The 15978-nt window shown below is 52.1% G+C and overlaps 3 protein-coding genes across 3 annotated transcripts; 1 reads left to right on the plus strand and 2 right to left on the minus strand.

Moving 5' to 3' along the window:
• Positions 1-440: 440 nt before the first annotated feature.
• BO83DRAFT_376284 (aminophospholipid-translocating P4-type ATPase NEO1) lies at positions 441-4761 on the minus strand. Its single transcript, XM_025530669.1, has 2 exons — positions 2661-4761; positions 441-2609 (listed from the first exon to the last, which is right to left on the minus strand). Exons 1-2 carry the CDS (start codon positions 4468-4470, stop codon positions 640-642), a joined length of 3780 nt encoding a protein of 1259 aa, XP_025390511.1. The 5' UTR covers positions 4471-4761; the 3' UTR covers positions 441-639.
• A 927-nt stretch (positions 4762-5688) lies between these two features.
• Positions 5689-11662, plus strand: sec16 (COPII coat assembly protein SEC16; the record flags this gene model as incomplete). The annotated part of the gene is made up of 2 exons (XM_025527352.1): positions 5689-11029; positions 11085-11662. The coding sequence occupies 2 exons, from the start codon at positions 5689-5691 to the stop codon at positions 11660-11662; spliced, it is 5919 nt and encodes a 1972-aa protein (XP_025390512.1).
• Positions 11663-12190: 528 nt separating this feature from the next.
• Positions 12191-13772, minus strand: BO83DRAFT_376287 (checkpoint protein HUS1 family protein). Its single transcript, XM_025530670.1, has 5 exons — positions 13692-13772; positions 13423-13541; positions 12546-13365; positions 12396-12472; positions 12191-12332 (listed from the first exon to the last, which is right to left on the minus strand). Exons 1-5 carry the CDS (start codon positions 13732-13734, stop codon positions 12306-12308), a joined length of 1086 nt encoding a protein of 361 aa, XP_025390513.1. The 5' UTR covers positions 13735-13772; the 3' UTR covers positions 12191-12305.
• Between the last annotated feature and the right edge of the window lie 2206 nt (positions 13773-15978).

A 15978-nucleotide genomic window follows, 5' to 3' on the forward strand; every position in this document is an offset into this window, starting at 1 on the left:
AAGAAACAGAAACAGAAACAAAAAATTGGGTATTTTTCCCGCCACTTCATTATTTAATGGGTTTATGATGGTCTTGACTGTGTTTATCTTATATTCTATCTCTGATGTAATTTCAAACTACTTGTGTTTGAGTCATTGCCGTGGTGTCAATAATACCCTTATTCATGCTGTCATATACATCTACTATATCTATATCTACATCTAGATGTGCAGTATTGACTCTCAAAAGAGTACATACATGCATATTCTGTAATCATTACTGATCTAACTTTGCAGCTACGCGCGCAATGAGAAACATGGCGTATTAGGTCCAGCCTCCCAACTCGAACATTCATGTCTTAAAACTCAAATGCACGTGGCTGAGACCAACCGACTAATTAGTTATTGCTTGGCTTCCAGCCATGTACAGACACCGTACTACTGATGACGAAAATAATGAAGAGCATATAAATTCACGCTAAGTCTATATACCACGCAATGGATAACAAGCAAGACAGCGAGCAAGTAACGACCAGTTTTTGGTTCGGTGATATACAGGTGTATAGCCATATGCTTGATGGAGAAGAAGAAGAAGAAGCCAAGAGACGAAATATCATGTAGGGAGGGCGAAGGGTACGACACGCAGAAGATGGTAAATAGCTAACCCCGTACTTTCCGATAACTGGGTGGACTCCACGATCGCAGGATCAGTTTACCCGCCCAGATTGGAATGAGGGAGACGGCGCAGACGGCGCAGACGCGCCAGAGCCAGTCTACTGTGATGACGTAGTGCAGGTCGAAGTAGCTGCCGAGGAAGGGAACGCTAGCAGCGTAGACGAGAGCCGTGCCGATGATGCAGAAGATCATGATTGGGTGCCAGGTGGTGATGGCGATGGCGACCATGAGGAGCTCGTTGATAACGAGAGAGGTGAAGGAGACGCTGATGAGACGGGGGCCGGTGATGGTGTCGAGGAGGATTTGGGAAAGGCCCTGAATGACGGCGCCTTGGTAGACGGAGACCAGGACCCAGGTGAAGAAGGAGCGGTAGCTGAGGCTGCGGCCGGTTTTGAGCTCCTTGTAGAGTTCGGGGTAGAGATTGGCGAGCTCTTCGTCGACGTCACGGTCGAAGACGAGCGAGAAGACGGGGGCGTTGGTGTAGACGGTGGCGTAGCCGACCATTAGCCAGTTGATGAAGAGACCCTTGGGGTCAAAGTGACTGGCGATGCTGTACATGGTCTGACAGGCGCTGATGATGAGACCACGGTGCATGATGAACTGGGCGAGTTTGGCGGATCGTTTGTAGGAGTTGCGGCCATGCCAGACGAGGAGTTTGGTAAGATGGTGGAACTGGGTGATGCTGAAGTCGGCTGCCAGGGAAGCTTGACGACCCTCCTTGCCGACAATGCCGATTCCGACATCAGCGGCCTGGATCATGGAGACGTCGTTTCCACCGTCGCCAATGCAGCAGACGCGCTTTTTGGTGTGCTGGCGGATGAGGTCCGCTACTTCTGCCTTTTGGGTGGGCGAGCACCGACAGGCAACGACAGCCGGGAGCAGGACGGCCACGGAGATGAAGGCTGTCCGGAACTGACCTAGCATGAGAGACAGGGACTCGCCGTCAATGAGGAGACAGCAGTCGGTCTTGTTGCGAAGGAAATCCAAGGTTTCCTGAGCGGTAGACTTGTCTTTGACTTTGGCAACCGTGTGGATGTACTGTCCACGGGCGACCAGCTTTGCGGAAATGGCTACACAGCGTGCCGTCTCGACCTTGTCACCCGTCAACATCCAGATTTTGACACCGGCATTGCGAAGCAGCTCCAAAGAGGATTTGACATCCCGTTGAAGGCGGTCTTCCACACCGGTCACGCCAAGAAGTTCCAGGTCTCGCTCCAGGTACTCGCTGATCACCTTGGCCATACCGACATCGCGTCCTTGCAGAGCAAGAGAGGCTTGCTTGTACTTGGTGGTGAACTCTTCGTATTGCTGCGAAGACAGCCGCCGTCGGCCTACGACCAGAGTTCGCAAGCCCTCGCGAGCCATATTAGCGGTCTCCTCATCGAGCCAATCGTTCGCCGCAACGATCGTTGACATGACGGTATCAGCACCCTTTTGATAAAACCATATCTCACTGTCGTTCTTCGACGAATCCAGGATGTCGTCATCCGTCTCAAACTGCACGATAATCCCCATCCGCTTACTGTCCGAAGTGAAGGGAAAAATCTCAAGAATGCGGACCCGAACAACGACCTTCTCTGTGTGGGTAGACTCAAGGACGATAGACTGTCTGTCGCGATAAGCCAACTTGAGCCCGACGTCTTCAGTGTATTTCACGATCGCAATTTCATCGGGGGAGGAAGCTTGGTAATTGGTGACCCTGACACCGTCTTCTTCATCCGTAGTAGGGGTGACATTGTGACAAAGAGCAAGGGCCAAAATGATGTCTCTGACACGGGAACCAATCTCCCTTCTCGTGCGCGGAGCCGTACCAAGTCCAGCTTGAGCTCCGAATGCGGTTGAAGGAGTCGTCAGCGAGTCACCCACGAAGCTTTGTCGAACATAGGATGCCACTTCTTCCATAGCGTCATTGGCATACGAGACCGTCCCAACATGGATTTTCTTCAGTTCCATCTCTGCTTCCGTTAGCTAACAAGCAGCGGGCATCGGCCTATCGAAATACTCACCGTTTTGGGTCAGAGTCCCTGTCTTATCGGAAAGGAGATATTCAATTCTACCCAGGTCTTCAGGAATAGTACTGGTCCTGACAACCGTACCTGGTATATCCTTGTCTCGTTCGATGAAGCGCCCGTATACCGATTTCGCCATGTCCAAGTTGACCCGCAAGCTCATGGGGATTATCGTCGAGAAGAGAATCAAGTAGATCATGATTGCAACATACCAGACCTTGTCATTTGTCGGCTGGAAACCTTCCAGAGCAACCAGAACAATGGACAAGGCCAGAGTCAGCGCGCAAAGGATCTTGGTTAGGTTGTTGATCTCGTACTCCAGCAAGCCAACTTTCGAGCGAGACGGTGAGGTGGAAAGGGCAGCCCGCGTCTGAGACCCTGTATAGATGATGGTAGCGTAGGTGACGGTGTTGGAGGCAAGAACAGTGTTGGCCCATGCGGTGTTGTCGATTGTTAACGGAGCAGAGGTGGCCTGGGTGTCAGAGGCCTCATAGTCTCCGCCATTTTCCCTCTTATCAACATGAGGATCGTAAAACCCGGACGGCGGACCCAGATCGATAGTACCGACAAATTCATTGACTCGTCTATCAGGTGCACTTGCAGTGACCTTCAACCTTGGAAGGTCGCTAAGAGGCAGGGTTTGCGACAAAACAGAAGGCAATCGTAGCTTCCAGTCAGTTTCACCATCTAGTTGATCAGTTCGTATGAATGTGTCACTGGCCGACGAGACATTAGCTGCGTTTGTCGCGGTGCTGGAGCTAGGTTCGGGGGTGGTAGGTGATAATAAGCTTTCTTCCTGCGAAGGGACCTCTGCCGGTCTTTCCGCCAAAGAGCTTTGACGAGCAGTCACAATGTCGTTTGAAATGCTCTTCAAAATTACAACATCCGCAGGCAACCGCTGGTTTTTGCGGACCTTCAGGACGTCACCAACTCTCAGATCCCGTGACTTCTTAACGACCTCCAGCACCCCGTTAGGCCCATCGAAACTTAGTACAGTAAATTCCTCAGCATTTGCTTCGGCATCTCTGCGACGGCGGCCAATGTCATCCAGCGCCTCCTTTCCAAGCGAAATACTAACAACGAAGGCTAAAGGCGCAATATAAGATGACATGTAACCTATTCGGAGGACCGGAATAATCTGTGAAAGGGCAACGAGAAGGAAGTAAATGTTGAAGAAGAAGGAGAATTCGTTATACAGAGTGCGGGGCAAGAAACTCCAGGGAGTGTACTTGGCGTTCGATACGACATTCGCGGGATACTTGATTCGTTGCATCTGGCCGACGAGGATATCGCGCGGCGGTTTCGTCTCGGTCTGTTCTGAATCGTATCTTGTTGTACGGCTTGAGCCAAAGAGAAAGCTGGCCGCCTTGATCCCCGGAATCCTAAACCGCGACCCCCTTTGCGACACCCGTTCCAAATCCGCCAACGAGCGAGCGGAGCTACGCCGGCGTTCATTCAGGAGCGGAGCATCGTCGTCAGTGAAGTTGCGGGAGCTCGCGTGCGACCTGCGGAGTCCGTCGTCCTCGCGCTCTTCCAGAAGGCCGGCCGTGTCCTCCGATGGTCCATGTGCCCCGGAAGCGTTTCGTCGCCATACTCGATTTCCCATGCCAACTCGTAAGTTCCGCAAAGCTATGCCGGGACCGCGACTCCGTTGGTGATTCGACTCATCTCGTGACCGGCGAGGAGATCCATATAAGTGGGTGCTGCTCGGATCAAGTTCCTCCAAATCGAGGTCGTCGTCGGAACCAGAGTCGCCCGCGATACTGGCACGACCATGTGGGTGGAGGTAGTCGGACGAGGAAGGCATAGTAAAGACAGTCGGAAAGGAGTCAAAGAGGTTGTATCATGTACAAGGAGCGATATGGGGGCTCCTGTGTTGACAAGAAAAGTGTCATGTCACGCTGAGCGGTAACCAAGGTGTCTCCGAGGCACCATTGCTCGGTATAGCTGGCTGGGAGGCGGACTTATGCAGTTGGTATTCGGATGCGCGTAAACGGAGATACCTATAGATGGCGAAGAGGGTAGGTAGGCAAAGTAGGTTGATATATAGTCAGCACAGTGCACATCCCCATAAAGTTCGAGTCCACCACGACGTCAGTCTGAACCATTCGAGGAACAAGAGAATAACGGGGATAATCTTGGTGGCCTAAAGCGGTTGCGATGGCAGGCGGAGACAGGGCGGGATCACATGATGTCGGAGCCACCAAAGGAGAGGGCGGTTGTGGCGCAGTGACCAACTGGTCAATTAGCCCGTCTTATTAGTTCAAGTTATCTGAAACGGCGATGTCATCAGCGGAGTCAATGGCAACATAAGTTAATCATACGCTGTAGAATAGCTAATGGTTATTGATGGCATTATTGGCTTCCTATTCACACAGCATAATGCACGGGCTTTCATCCGGTGACCAAGGGGGGTTCTCCAAGAGGAATATCCGATCTACTTGTAGGGCTACTCAAATTGGTAAAAGAGTTGACGAACATGCAGCACTAGTCTCTCTCTCTCTATCTTCTATCTATCCCGCTCAATCAGCTCCATCTCTGGATCGGGGCGATGCACCACGTGACCCAACGCAGGAAAGAGGTAAGGTGGCACTTCCGCCCCGGGACAACCAATCTTCCAGCCCCGGGATGACGGGCGCGTCCCAAAGCCGGGCAGGTCATTATTATTATTATTATTATTAACTAGCCAGTCAGCCAGCGCCGGTGTGCAGCAGCATCATAAGCCCGCAGCCCAGGCACTGCAGCACTTTGTCTGGCTTTTCCCCCCCCAAGACAAAAAAGAAAGACAACTTCCGGAGATGCAGTCATGATTTTATACTCCACTTACTTCTTGTAATGCTTTGTTATTGGACCCGGTCTCCTGTGTCCTTCTTATTCTATTTTATGTTCCAGTAAATCACCTATTCTAGCATCTACGGTTTATCTCCCCGTCGGGTTTCCGGGTGAGTGCATCTGCAAACGTGTCCTATATGCGGCCTGGGTCTGACGATTGCTTCCCAGTGAAAACCCCCAGCTTTTGGCAAGTATGGCGCAGAGTGACGTGGCAGCCGTATGGAATCCGGCGCTCAGATCAGACGACAATGCTACCCCCGTTCCGACTGGCCCGGCAAGTTTGGAGATCGATACCTCGATAGAGGCCACCACCATCCCTCTCGGCTCGCCTATGGAGACACCGCATGAATATTCGATCAGCGACATCGCTTTCCCGGATTCCGACACTGCTGCCCCGCCGCAAGAAGCAGCTAGCCCGGATATGATTGACACCCAGTCTTTGCCAAACCCCGATCAAATACCCGCTCGCGATGAAGTGCCCGAAGCTCCCTCGGGCGATGATGAGACGACACCGGAGATAAGCGACGACCATGAGACCCCGGGTCTGGATGCACCGCAGACGGAGTATGCCCAGGACAATGAGGATGTGCCTCTGGATGATCCGAAGGACGAGGTAACGGAAGCCCAGGCTGCCCAGCCCCAAGCCGAGGAGTCTATCCTGACCGAGGCTACCGCCGCGCAAGATATGGGTGTGGAGGAACAAAGTACTACACCTCACGCCGGCGAACAGGATGCGACTGAACCCGCACATACCAATGGTGAGGCCCAGAGCGGCCATGACATTTGGGGAAATACTGCCAATGAGGAACCTGCGGAGGATGATTTCTTCAACCAGCTGAAAACACAGACGAAGCCCATCTACGTGCCTCCGGAGAATAATGAATCTCGTTTCGAAGAGGGCGTTCCATTGCTGGATGATAGTGCCGAATCGCCAGTTGAGCCGACTGCCGTAGAGGAAAGTCAGACCGATAATTTTTTTGCCGGCGATGATGACGAAGATGATGGGTTTTTCAAGGCTGTCCAGAGTGCTCCGCCTCCGGACGAATATCAATCAGCGTCGCATATCACGCGCAAGAGCACCTTCCAAGTCATGGACTCCCTCGGTGTTTCCTTGGACTCTCCGATGAGCGAAGCGGATCCTGCTGCGCAAGAGTTTGATAATGCTCTCGCTGCAGCAGCAACGGGTAACAGTATAAAGGAGTCATCTGAAGAGAAGCCGGCCGCGCAAGATCTCGACAATGTTCTAGCTGCTGCGGCTTCAGACGACAGTGCTGAAAAGCGATCTCCCGAGGAGGATCCTGCTGCGCAGGAGCTCGACAATGTTTCCGCTGCCGCGACAACTAATAACACCGTTGAGATATCAGCATTTGAAGAGGACCCGGCTGCGCAGGAGTTCGATAACGTTCTCGCTGCTGCGACAACCAACAACAATGTTGAGATTTCAGCTTTTGATGAGGACCCGGCCGCGCAGGAGTTTGATAACGTTCTCGCTGCTGCGACAACCAATAACAATGTTGAAATATCAGCTTTCGAAGAGGACCCGGCTGCGCAGGAGTTCAATAATGTTCTAGCTGCAGCAGCAACGGATAATACCGTCAAAAAGTCATCTTCTGAAGAGGATCTAGCTGCGCGCTGGCAGGCCGAGCTTTCTGAAGAAGAGGCGGAGGTTGCTCCCTCCGAAGACGACTTGGCTGCGCGGTGGCAGATGGAACTCGATGATGACGACGACCTACTTCTAGAGGATGACATCGGAGGAGCTACGACTGAACAGGCACCGACGAGCCAGGATACCAATGGGGCCACTGCCGGCGCTGCTGTCCCAGGATTGAATAGTCCTTTCGGGACCCCACAGTCTTCACAGTCTTCTGTCAGACCCAGTGCAACAGCAACTGCTTATACGCCGCATCAGCCGTCCACGTCGGATTTGCTTCAAGGGATCCCTGTGCCCGGTGCAGCGCCTCCTACAAACATGGCCGCCTCTGCGGACTACTTTACGCAACCGCCGCGACCAAATGTCACCGCAAACAAAGCAGAAAGCTTTGCCGAACGGGCAAAGGAAGGCTACAGGTCACCATATGATCTCCCGGAGGATCTCACACGACCTCGACGGCCTGTGGCTAGTCATAAGCCAGTGGTTACACAGCCGGGTATCACTCCACCTCCCCCACGAAGCAATAGCATTCCAGTTCCTCCGCCGTCAACTTCCATGCCACCACCTTCCTTGGGAGCGCAGCCGGATGGTGCACAATCGACCGCCAAGGTAGCCGCTCCGAAGAACTTCTATGAAGAGCTCCCTCTACCCCCGCCTCGGCCACAGTCTCGGCCAGCAAGCTCGGGACGGTATACCCCTGGTGCCAACGCAATGCCATCCGCGCCATCTCATCCGCCTCCCCCGCCGGCCAATCCATATGCTAGCCTTTCCACTGCTCCCCCGGCAGCGGCGGATGCTTATCCCCAGCCTCAAGTTCAGCAGCCCGAGCGGCTAGATCCGTATGCAAGCCTGTCCGCACCCGGTGCTCCAAGCGGCCCAGCTCCTCCTAGTGCTACTTCGAGGTACTCGCCGAAGCCACCTACTCTGCAAGCCGGAATCAAACCTCCGTCTTCGCCTAGATATTCGCCGGCGCCTCCCCCGGCGACCGATCCCCCGCCACGCAATCGCTATGCTTCTCAACCTTCCGCTCCACCCTCGCAGGGAGTTGCGCTTCCATTCCAGCCTCGCACGTCAAGCCCTCTGGCTTACCATGAGAAGGTCTCTTATCGTCCTCAAGAGCAATCAGAACAACGACGTTCCTCCATGGAACAGCCAGCTATCGTTCCTCCTATTGAGGTACAATCGCACCCGACTGGCCCTGCTGAGTATTCCCCCATTCAGCCGCCTGTAGCCGCGCACGTTCCGGAAGCTGTCAACATCGGTGCCAGCGTGCATCAAATGTCGCAGCAGCCGATGTCGCCTCCTAGGAACCAGTATGCTCCTCCTGATTATGTTGACGAATTCTCCAAACGCATTGCCCCTATTGCCAACGTTCCACCAGCGCCTGTGCTCCCATCGGATGATCCGACCTTCGTTCCTCCGCGTAGGTCGCTGACACAGTCGCCAAGTCAGCAAACGCTTGGGCCGAGGTTGTCCGTGCCATCTGTGGATACCCTACAGAGGCCTGCATCTGTTCATGGAGCGGGGTCTCCCACCAAGGCTGTGAACCCCTACGCACCAGCTCCGATGTCTGCACATAACCGCGTCGCCTCTCAGTCACTGGACTTTATCCCTCCTACCGATGATCAACAGTTCGATCCCCTGGAGCGCTGGAAGGGGGCTCCTATTGTCAAATTTGGATTCGGTGGCTCAGTCCTTTCCTGCTTCCCTAAGCATATTCCTCGATACTCTGCCGGCCAAGCTATTCCGAAGATCAAGTCTACTCCTGGAGAGGTCAAGACCCATCAACTCAGTCACTGGATTCCTGTACCCGATACTATTGCGCGTCATCCGGGGCCGCTGAAATCCAAGTCCAAGAAGAAGGATCTGCTTGCTTGGCTTTCTAGCAAGATCGCTGCATTTGAAAATGAGGGCATCCCCCAGACTGTCTACATGCATGCGGACTCACAGAAGAGAAGCGAAGAGAAGATACTGCTGTGGAAGGTCGTTCGGGTCTTGGTTGAACATGACGGTGTTCTGGAAGGATCGCCTGAAATTCTGAAGTCCCTACGCCAAATCATCTTCCCGCATTTGCAGGATGTTGACTCCACACAGCCCTATGGTAATGGCTTGCCATCCTTTAGCACAACCCAGCCGTTGGATGCTCCTTCTCGTCCCGATGCCGCCGATCCTCAAGCGGTTGAGAGCATTCGCAACAGCCTTCTGGTGGGGGAGCGTGAAAAAGCCGTTTGGGGCGCTGTTGACCATCGCCTTTGGGGACATGCCATGATCATAGCGTCAACAATGGACAAATCTGTGTGGAAGCAGGTTGTCCAGGAATTCGTAAGACGCGAAGTGAGATCTGCCTCTGGTAACACAGAATCACTTGCAGCGCTCTATGAGATTTTTGCCGGCAATGTCGAAGAGAGCGTTGACGAGCTCGTACCCCCCTCTGCCCGAGCTGGATTGCAGATGGTCAGCAAGGTTGATGGACAAGGAGCATCTAAGAATGCGCTGGATGGCCTCGACAGTTGGAGAGATACCCTCGGTCTGGTGCTGAGTAACCGCAGTTCAGAAGACTACCAGGCGCTATTAGCTCTTGGCAGGCTCTTACAGTCGTATGGCCGGACCGAGGCTGCGCACATTTGCTTCATCTTCTCCAGAGCTGCTGTGTTCGGCGGGGTGGATGACCCGCAGGCAAGCGTCGTCCTCCTTGGCGCTGATCATCAGCACTTGTCTCTCGCTGCTCTACAGGATGAGGACTCTATTCTTCTGACCGAAGCTTATGAGTACGCCACCTCTGTTCTTTCGGCTTCTCCTAAGCCGACGCTTCCCCATCTGCTTGCTTTCAAGTTGGTGTATGCGTGGTCTTTGGCGGATCAAGGCCGCAAATCGGAAGCTCAGCAATACTGTGATGCGATTGCAGCTACCCTGAAGGCAACCACTAAGCCATCGCCCTATCACCATCAGCACCTGTACTTCGGTGTTGACGAGCTTTCCGCACGTCTCAGACAAACAACAAGCGACGGAGGCTCATCCTGGATATCCAGACCCAGCATGGAGAAGGTCTCTGGCTCAATGTGGGCTAAGTTCAACAGTTTTGTTGCCGGCGAGGACAACGAAGCTGGGTCTGCCGGTTCAGCAAAGGCTGGCGATGGAGACATCGGCCCCTTTGCCAAGATCGCAGGTACCCCTACTGTTAGTCGCTCGCCATCGGTGTCGGATATCTACGGGTCGTACTCTGCGCAGCCGAGCTACAGTAGTGGCCCGTCACGTTACCAGCCAAATAACCAGTATGCTCCAACTTCTTCGCCTGAACAGTTGCGTGGCAGATCGTCTCTCGACTCTCAAAGATCTTCTTCCTATGGGTTTGGTTTGGCCCAGCGACGCGGCTCGCAGGAACCTTCCACTCCGGTTGAGAGCAACATGTACCAAGGAGGAATGCTGTACAACTCCCCGCCGGCTGTTGGTTATCAGTCGACCCCTCCTCAAACGTCTTACATGCCTCTTGCACCCGTCAAGGAAGACCTGGCTCCTCAAGCTCATGCCGAAGCCTCGACTGGTTCTGTAGAACAGTCTTACGGCAGCGGATCTCCGTATCAGCCCGCAGGTTATGGCTCTTTTGACCAGCCATTCATGAACCCGGCTCCTTCAGACGGGGGTGGCTATATGCCTCCAGGTGTGAGCAGCGGTTATGAGCCTCCTGCCATTGAAAGCCACTCAGAACCTGCAGCGGCACCATCGGAAGAAGTCAACGAAGAAGCGCCGGCGAAGAAGAAGTCCTTTATGGATGATGATGACGATGATGATATCGCCGCGCGTGCCGCAGCCGTTCAGAAGGCTGAAAAGGCACGCAAGGATCGCGAAGCGGATGAAGCTTTCAGAAAGGCTGCAGAAGCGGATGGTGAGTACTCGTCAACTTCTTTAAGATGAGATTTATACTAACATATTACTTGTAGCCCAAAAACCTGCACCCGCTAAGAAGTCTTGGTTCGGAGGCTGGTTCGGAGGTGCTGGTGGTGGCAAGAAGGAAGACCTGAACCCCAACAAGCCTATCCGAGCCAAGCTCGGTGAGGAGAACTCATTCTACTACGACAAGGATCTAAAGAAATGGGTCAACAAGAAGGACCCCAACAGCGCTACCGCTGCGCGCGCTACCCCGCCGCCGCCGCGTGCTTCAGGACCTCCTAGTAGAACGGCCAGCGGTAGCAGTGCAGCACCACCACCTGCGGCCAGTGCATCCCCAATGATGCCGCCTCCCAGTAGTCGGCCGCCTTCTACTACAGGAATGCCTCCTCCTCCGGGCAGTCCAGCTCTGTCTTCTCTGGGTGTAACCCCACCTTCAATCCAACGGTCCGTCTCTACTGGTGCCGCTGTTTCCACGCCTCCAAGCGGATTAGCAGCACCCCCAAGGCCAGCAACTTCCCTTAGCAATGCCAGCTCCATCGATGACCTGCTTGGAGCACCAACGGCTCGCAAGGGCGCAGCCGCCAAAGGAAAGAAGAAGGGGCGCTATGTCGACGTAATGGCAAAATAATCCCATCTTACACCTCACTTTGCCAAGTCCGCGGAACCTCAAAACACTGCGGCCATTACATCCGGACCCAGTGTCGGCTTATTCTATATCACCTCACTATCCGATAATGTCTAACGAATCTCCTCCTCGATTCACCATATTTGCATTTGACACTTTATGAAGCGCGTCCTGGCTTTTGCCTGGTTTTTAGACCCTCAAAAGTCTTGCATGCTGTCTTCTCAGAGAGCAAGACGGCTTCTTTCGGGCGTTGTTTGCATGAACCCAACCCCTTATTCTTTTTATTATTATTATTACTTGTATGTTGTATTTGTGCATATATCATGGTTTATTCGTTTTTATTATTTCTATGTTTTTCTTTTTTCTTTTTTGTTTGTTCTATTTTCCTTTGTTCTCTCTGATGATGCGGATTATGGAGATGGACGAAACCGAACTTGATGTCGGAGGTATCATGATGCCTCGTGGCAAGTGTACTATATGGCTCTTGTGCATGATTAATTAATTGATTCATATCTTGAAGTAATATTCGGGGCACCTAAATACCTAGTAGGTAAGTTGTTATATACGTATTGCCATACATGCATCCCGCATGAGCACTGATCTTCTGTATTTTCGTAAGATAATTATAGGAGGCCCCTATTTCCATCTAAACCGCATAAGAAGTAATATAATACTGCACAAATCCAGTCAGCGACACCCTACAACAACCCAATAAGTGAATGGAATAGTAACTCACCGTCAGACACGAATCCTGCTCATTCCAACTCCCCGGCAAAAAGACATACAGCACCAGAGCCGTTTCGTTAATAAACGCTAACCCCGTTCATTCATTAGCCCCATATTCTCATCGAAGTAAATGCAAAAAAAAAGGAAAAGGAATCCTTACAAGCAACAACCCTCGGATTCAACCTCCCGACACTCAAAATCCGACTCCAATCCTTCCCATCAATCCTCACCTTAGCCCACCCAGCCTCATCATCCGCCGGCACCTCCCTCATCCGCTCACTCGGCAACTGACCCAACTCTCTCCCCTCGTCCAACTGCCCGGGATCCAAACTCGGATTCAACAGATCCGTCCAGACACTGGATATCCGGAACGCGTCCGTCCCGACGGCTACTTTGAGCGAGCCGTGCATGTTAGCGGAGAGTTCTAGCTTCGGTGATGATAGTGATGGTGTTGTTGACGTGGCCCCTCCTGCTGTTGCTGCTGACGATGTTTTGTTGGAAGAATTCGTGGTAGCTAACTTGGTAAACCGCTCCGAGATACTCTTTAGCTGGATCAAGCTCGGCAGGAGGATGTTTACATCTGGGTCTCGACACCGTGGCTGGTGGAGTCCTTCCACGGCGGATTCGTGGAGTACCTTGATGGGGATTTCCTGGGTGATTACGGTTTCGCGTTCTCGGGGTCCGGTGCCGGAGGGTCTAGCAGTGGTGGTGGTGGTGCTGTTGTCGATGGTGGATGAGGAGTGATCTGTTGCTGCTGCTGTTTCTGGGATGTCGAGGGCATTGGATGTTGTTGTCCATGATGTAGCGCGAATCGTTAGTGCTAGGAGAGGTACGTTGCCCTTTTTGGTCAGTCGCAGGTTGGATAGTTTGGCGGATACGGCGGAGCGTAGGGCGCGGTGGAGAGCGCCGATGGGGACTTCGAGGTTGATTGCTCCGGTGTTGGATTCACAGATGTAGGATTCTTCTTCGAAGATGGTGTCCTGATGATCGTTAGTCTACGTTTTGAAAGAGTGGGAAGTTGAAGAGGGGAGACGTACGATCGGGAGTTGAGCCCATACTTGTGTGCCTTGGTCGGGGATGATGGTGAAGCGGATGAAGTCTTTCTCAAGACGCATCCAACATACCTTTCCCAAGGAAGAGAGGGAGGCGGTTAGTTCTGGGGAGAGGAGGGGAATGTGGAGTTAGTATGGGGGGGTTGCTTGGATTGTATGGGATGGTGATGGCGGCGGTTCGATGAGACACGGTTTGGCTTGATTTGACTGGGGGAGCTTAGGTGAAAGGGATAGGCGATGGGGAAGTCACTTACTGGAGAAGATAGACGCGTTGGCTATTTGGGTTCGAAAACGCATCTTGATTTCAGGGAATTACTTGCATGGATAGAGATGTGATGCTACGCTAGTCCACCGGTTTGAAGCCGGAGACGGGTCGAGACTCGAGCAGAGGTGCCTTATCGATGATAAGTTCGGGGATCGGCCGCGCCGGTGGGGATTTCCCGCTAACCCGCGAACCAAACTTCGCGCAGAAAAGGGGATCGCCATTGCGGCGGGAATAAACAGACTACCCTACTCGGTACGTCGATGATTGAGATTCAGCTATGTAAATGAGTATCCATGATTGAGATCACATATTGAGAGTCATATGGGTGATATCCCGGAAGATTGATCGCTATCAGCATGTTCAATTGGTATCACCGAGGCATACAATGGATCCCTAAGCATCGTGGTCTGTATACTAGCCACGAACAGCGCAAGCACAATAACAGCTGCATAGAAGATTCCAATGTTATTTCGATGAAACATCAAGCAAACTCAGTCTGTCTACGGGCTGTGAGCAAGTAATCTCTCACGGACATATCTCCGCATACTTCGGGGTGGCGCTCAGCGCCTCTTCGACTCCATCTCGGACTGAGACTGAGCTTTCAGTGGACCAACCTTGTTATTTTTGGATTCATAATCATAGAGTGTCTATGGCCTAGACTTGATCCGTGTGCCTAGGACTTGCAAGGTACCGTCTTCTCCCACTCCTCCTTGCGGCTGTCGAGTTAGTGGGATGCCCCCCTGAAGTAGGAACAGTCGTATCCATGGTTCCATGGGGATGTCTCCCACGTGGTTCGTAGCATTCCTCGATTGCTTCATCTTCCTTACATGTCTCGTCCTTACTGACACAATAGTATACTACTGTATGGTAAGGTTCTTCCATCTCAAGGGATCACAAACGGGTGTCCGTCCCTTGCTCCCTTTTGGGAAGGGAAAGTCCAGGCACCAAAGGATCTTCCTCCATTGTTGAGTTAGTATCCCTGTTAATGGGGTTGTATTTTGGGTTCATCTACAATGCCTACTCACTGAGGGGCTCTGTTATTTGTCGCAGGACCAACCTATGTATAGTATCCTGTTTATGCCGTTCTTTCGGATCCTTGCCTGATCCTTGAGGAGTGTCGAGGCTCTCACGAAGGGAAAGGTTGCCTTGTCGCCTGGTAGCTATCTGTTCTACCACGACGACAACCAGCTGGAGTCGCAATGTAGCAAAGTACACGTCAATGAACGAGTAGAAGTGGCGGGCCAAACACGATTAACCTCGGATACAGAGCAACGATGAAGGTAAGACCACTTCAACGGCTGCAAGACACAGTGGGTAGTGTGTTAGGGTACGTGGGTAGGCGGAAGTGCACGAAAGGGAGACACAGACATAATCACTCCCCAAAGGCAGCTCACAAAGTCCAAGAACCAGCCAGATACGTTATGCAAGGGAGGGTCGATCACTGATCTGCTATCCGTATGATAAACTTCTGCGCTCGAGCAATCAGAAGCAAGAACAGAAAGAGATTATTGACAAGCGGTCGAAGTCAATTTTATCAATTTTTCATCGTGCACGACCACTTAGGGCCGCACTCCCATGGACTGTCAATTCAGTTGATTTCCCACGGATTAATACAAGAGGCACGGCCATTTATTCTGATGACCATACACAGAACACAAGTCAGACAGCGGATCTTTACGGGGGAAGGAGGACCCGCATCAACTCCGAGGGGGAATGTGTCTGTTCTTTTGCTGCTGCATGGGACTGGATCCTCGTGTGTGAGACATTAAGGAGGGGGTGGGAGATTTTCCCTTCTGTAAGTACGATGTCGCACAGGAAAATGTGCATTTTGAAATGCTGGCATCCTCCTAAAATGGATGGATACATGAGATCCCAACTATGCTGCATCGATCGAGATTTCTTTCAAGTTTCTCTGCTTTCGCTTTGTGAGGGGAGGGGGAAGGATGATTACTTCCGGTTGGTCTAGGAAAAAAAACAAGGCGCGAATGAGAAGGGGAGAAAAGGAAAGGGAAGTAGTACAGTTGGCAGATGGTGAGGCTAATTAGTCGCCAATTTCACAGGGCCAGCACAGTAGTAATAATACTGCTAACTTATCAATGCAATAATTATTACAACAATAATAATCACAAAAATAACCATCATAAAAATAATGAAGAGAAATAGAATAAAAATAAAATAACTGACATTCTTAACGGAGAATCCACAGCTCGGTAATTGGTGTTAGTTAAGTGATTTAGTTAGCTAGTTAACTAACAGTGTATACTTAGTAACTTGGT

Source organism: Aspergillus eucalypticola (assembly GCF_003184535.1).
Source record: "Aspergillus eucalypticola CBS 122712 chromosome Unknown BO83scaffold_6, whole genome shotgun sequence".
In the NCBI taxonomy this organism is placed as follows: Eukaryota; Fungi; Ascomycota; class Eurotiomycetes; order Eurotiales; family Aspergillaceae; genus Aspergillus; species Aspergillus eucalypticola.

What these genes read in the sequence shown, in the direction of transcription:
- BO83DRAFT_376287 (XM_025530670.1), bottom strand. Translation starts at nt 13,734, where the DNA reads ATGCGTTTTCGAACCCAAATAGCCAACGCGTCTATCTTCTCCA. An exon ending in CAACGCGTCTATCTTCTCCA is followed by an intron (nt 13,542 to 13,691) that starts GTAAGTGACTTC and finishes TCCTCTCCCCAG; the next exon opens with AACTAACCGCCTCCCTCTCT. An exon ending in GAATCCGAGGGTTGTTGCTT is followed by an intron (nt 12,473 to 12,545) that starts GTAAGGATTCCT and finishes GAACGGGGTTAG; the next exon opens with CGTTTATTAACGAAACGGCT.
- BO83DRAFT_376284 (XM_025530669.1), bottom strand. Translation starts at nt 4,470, where the DNA reads ATGCCTTCCTCGTCCGACTACCTCCACCCACATGGTCGTGCCAGTATC. An exon ending in AGGGACTCTGACCCAAAACG is followed by an intron (nt 2,610 to 2,660) that starts GTGAGTATTTCG and finishes TAACGGAAGCAG; the next exon opens with AGATGGAACTGAAGAAAATC.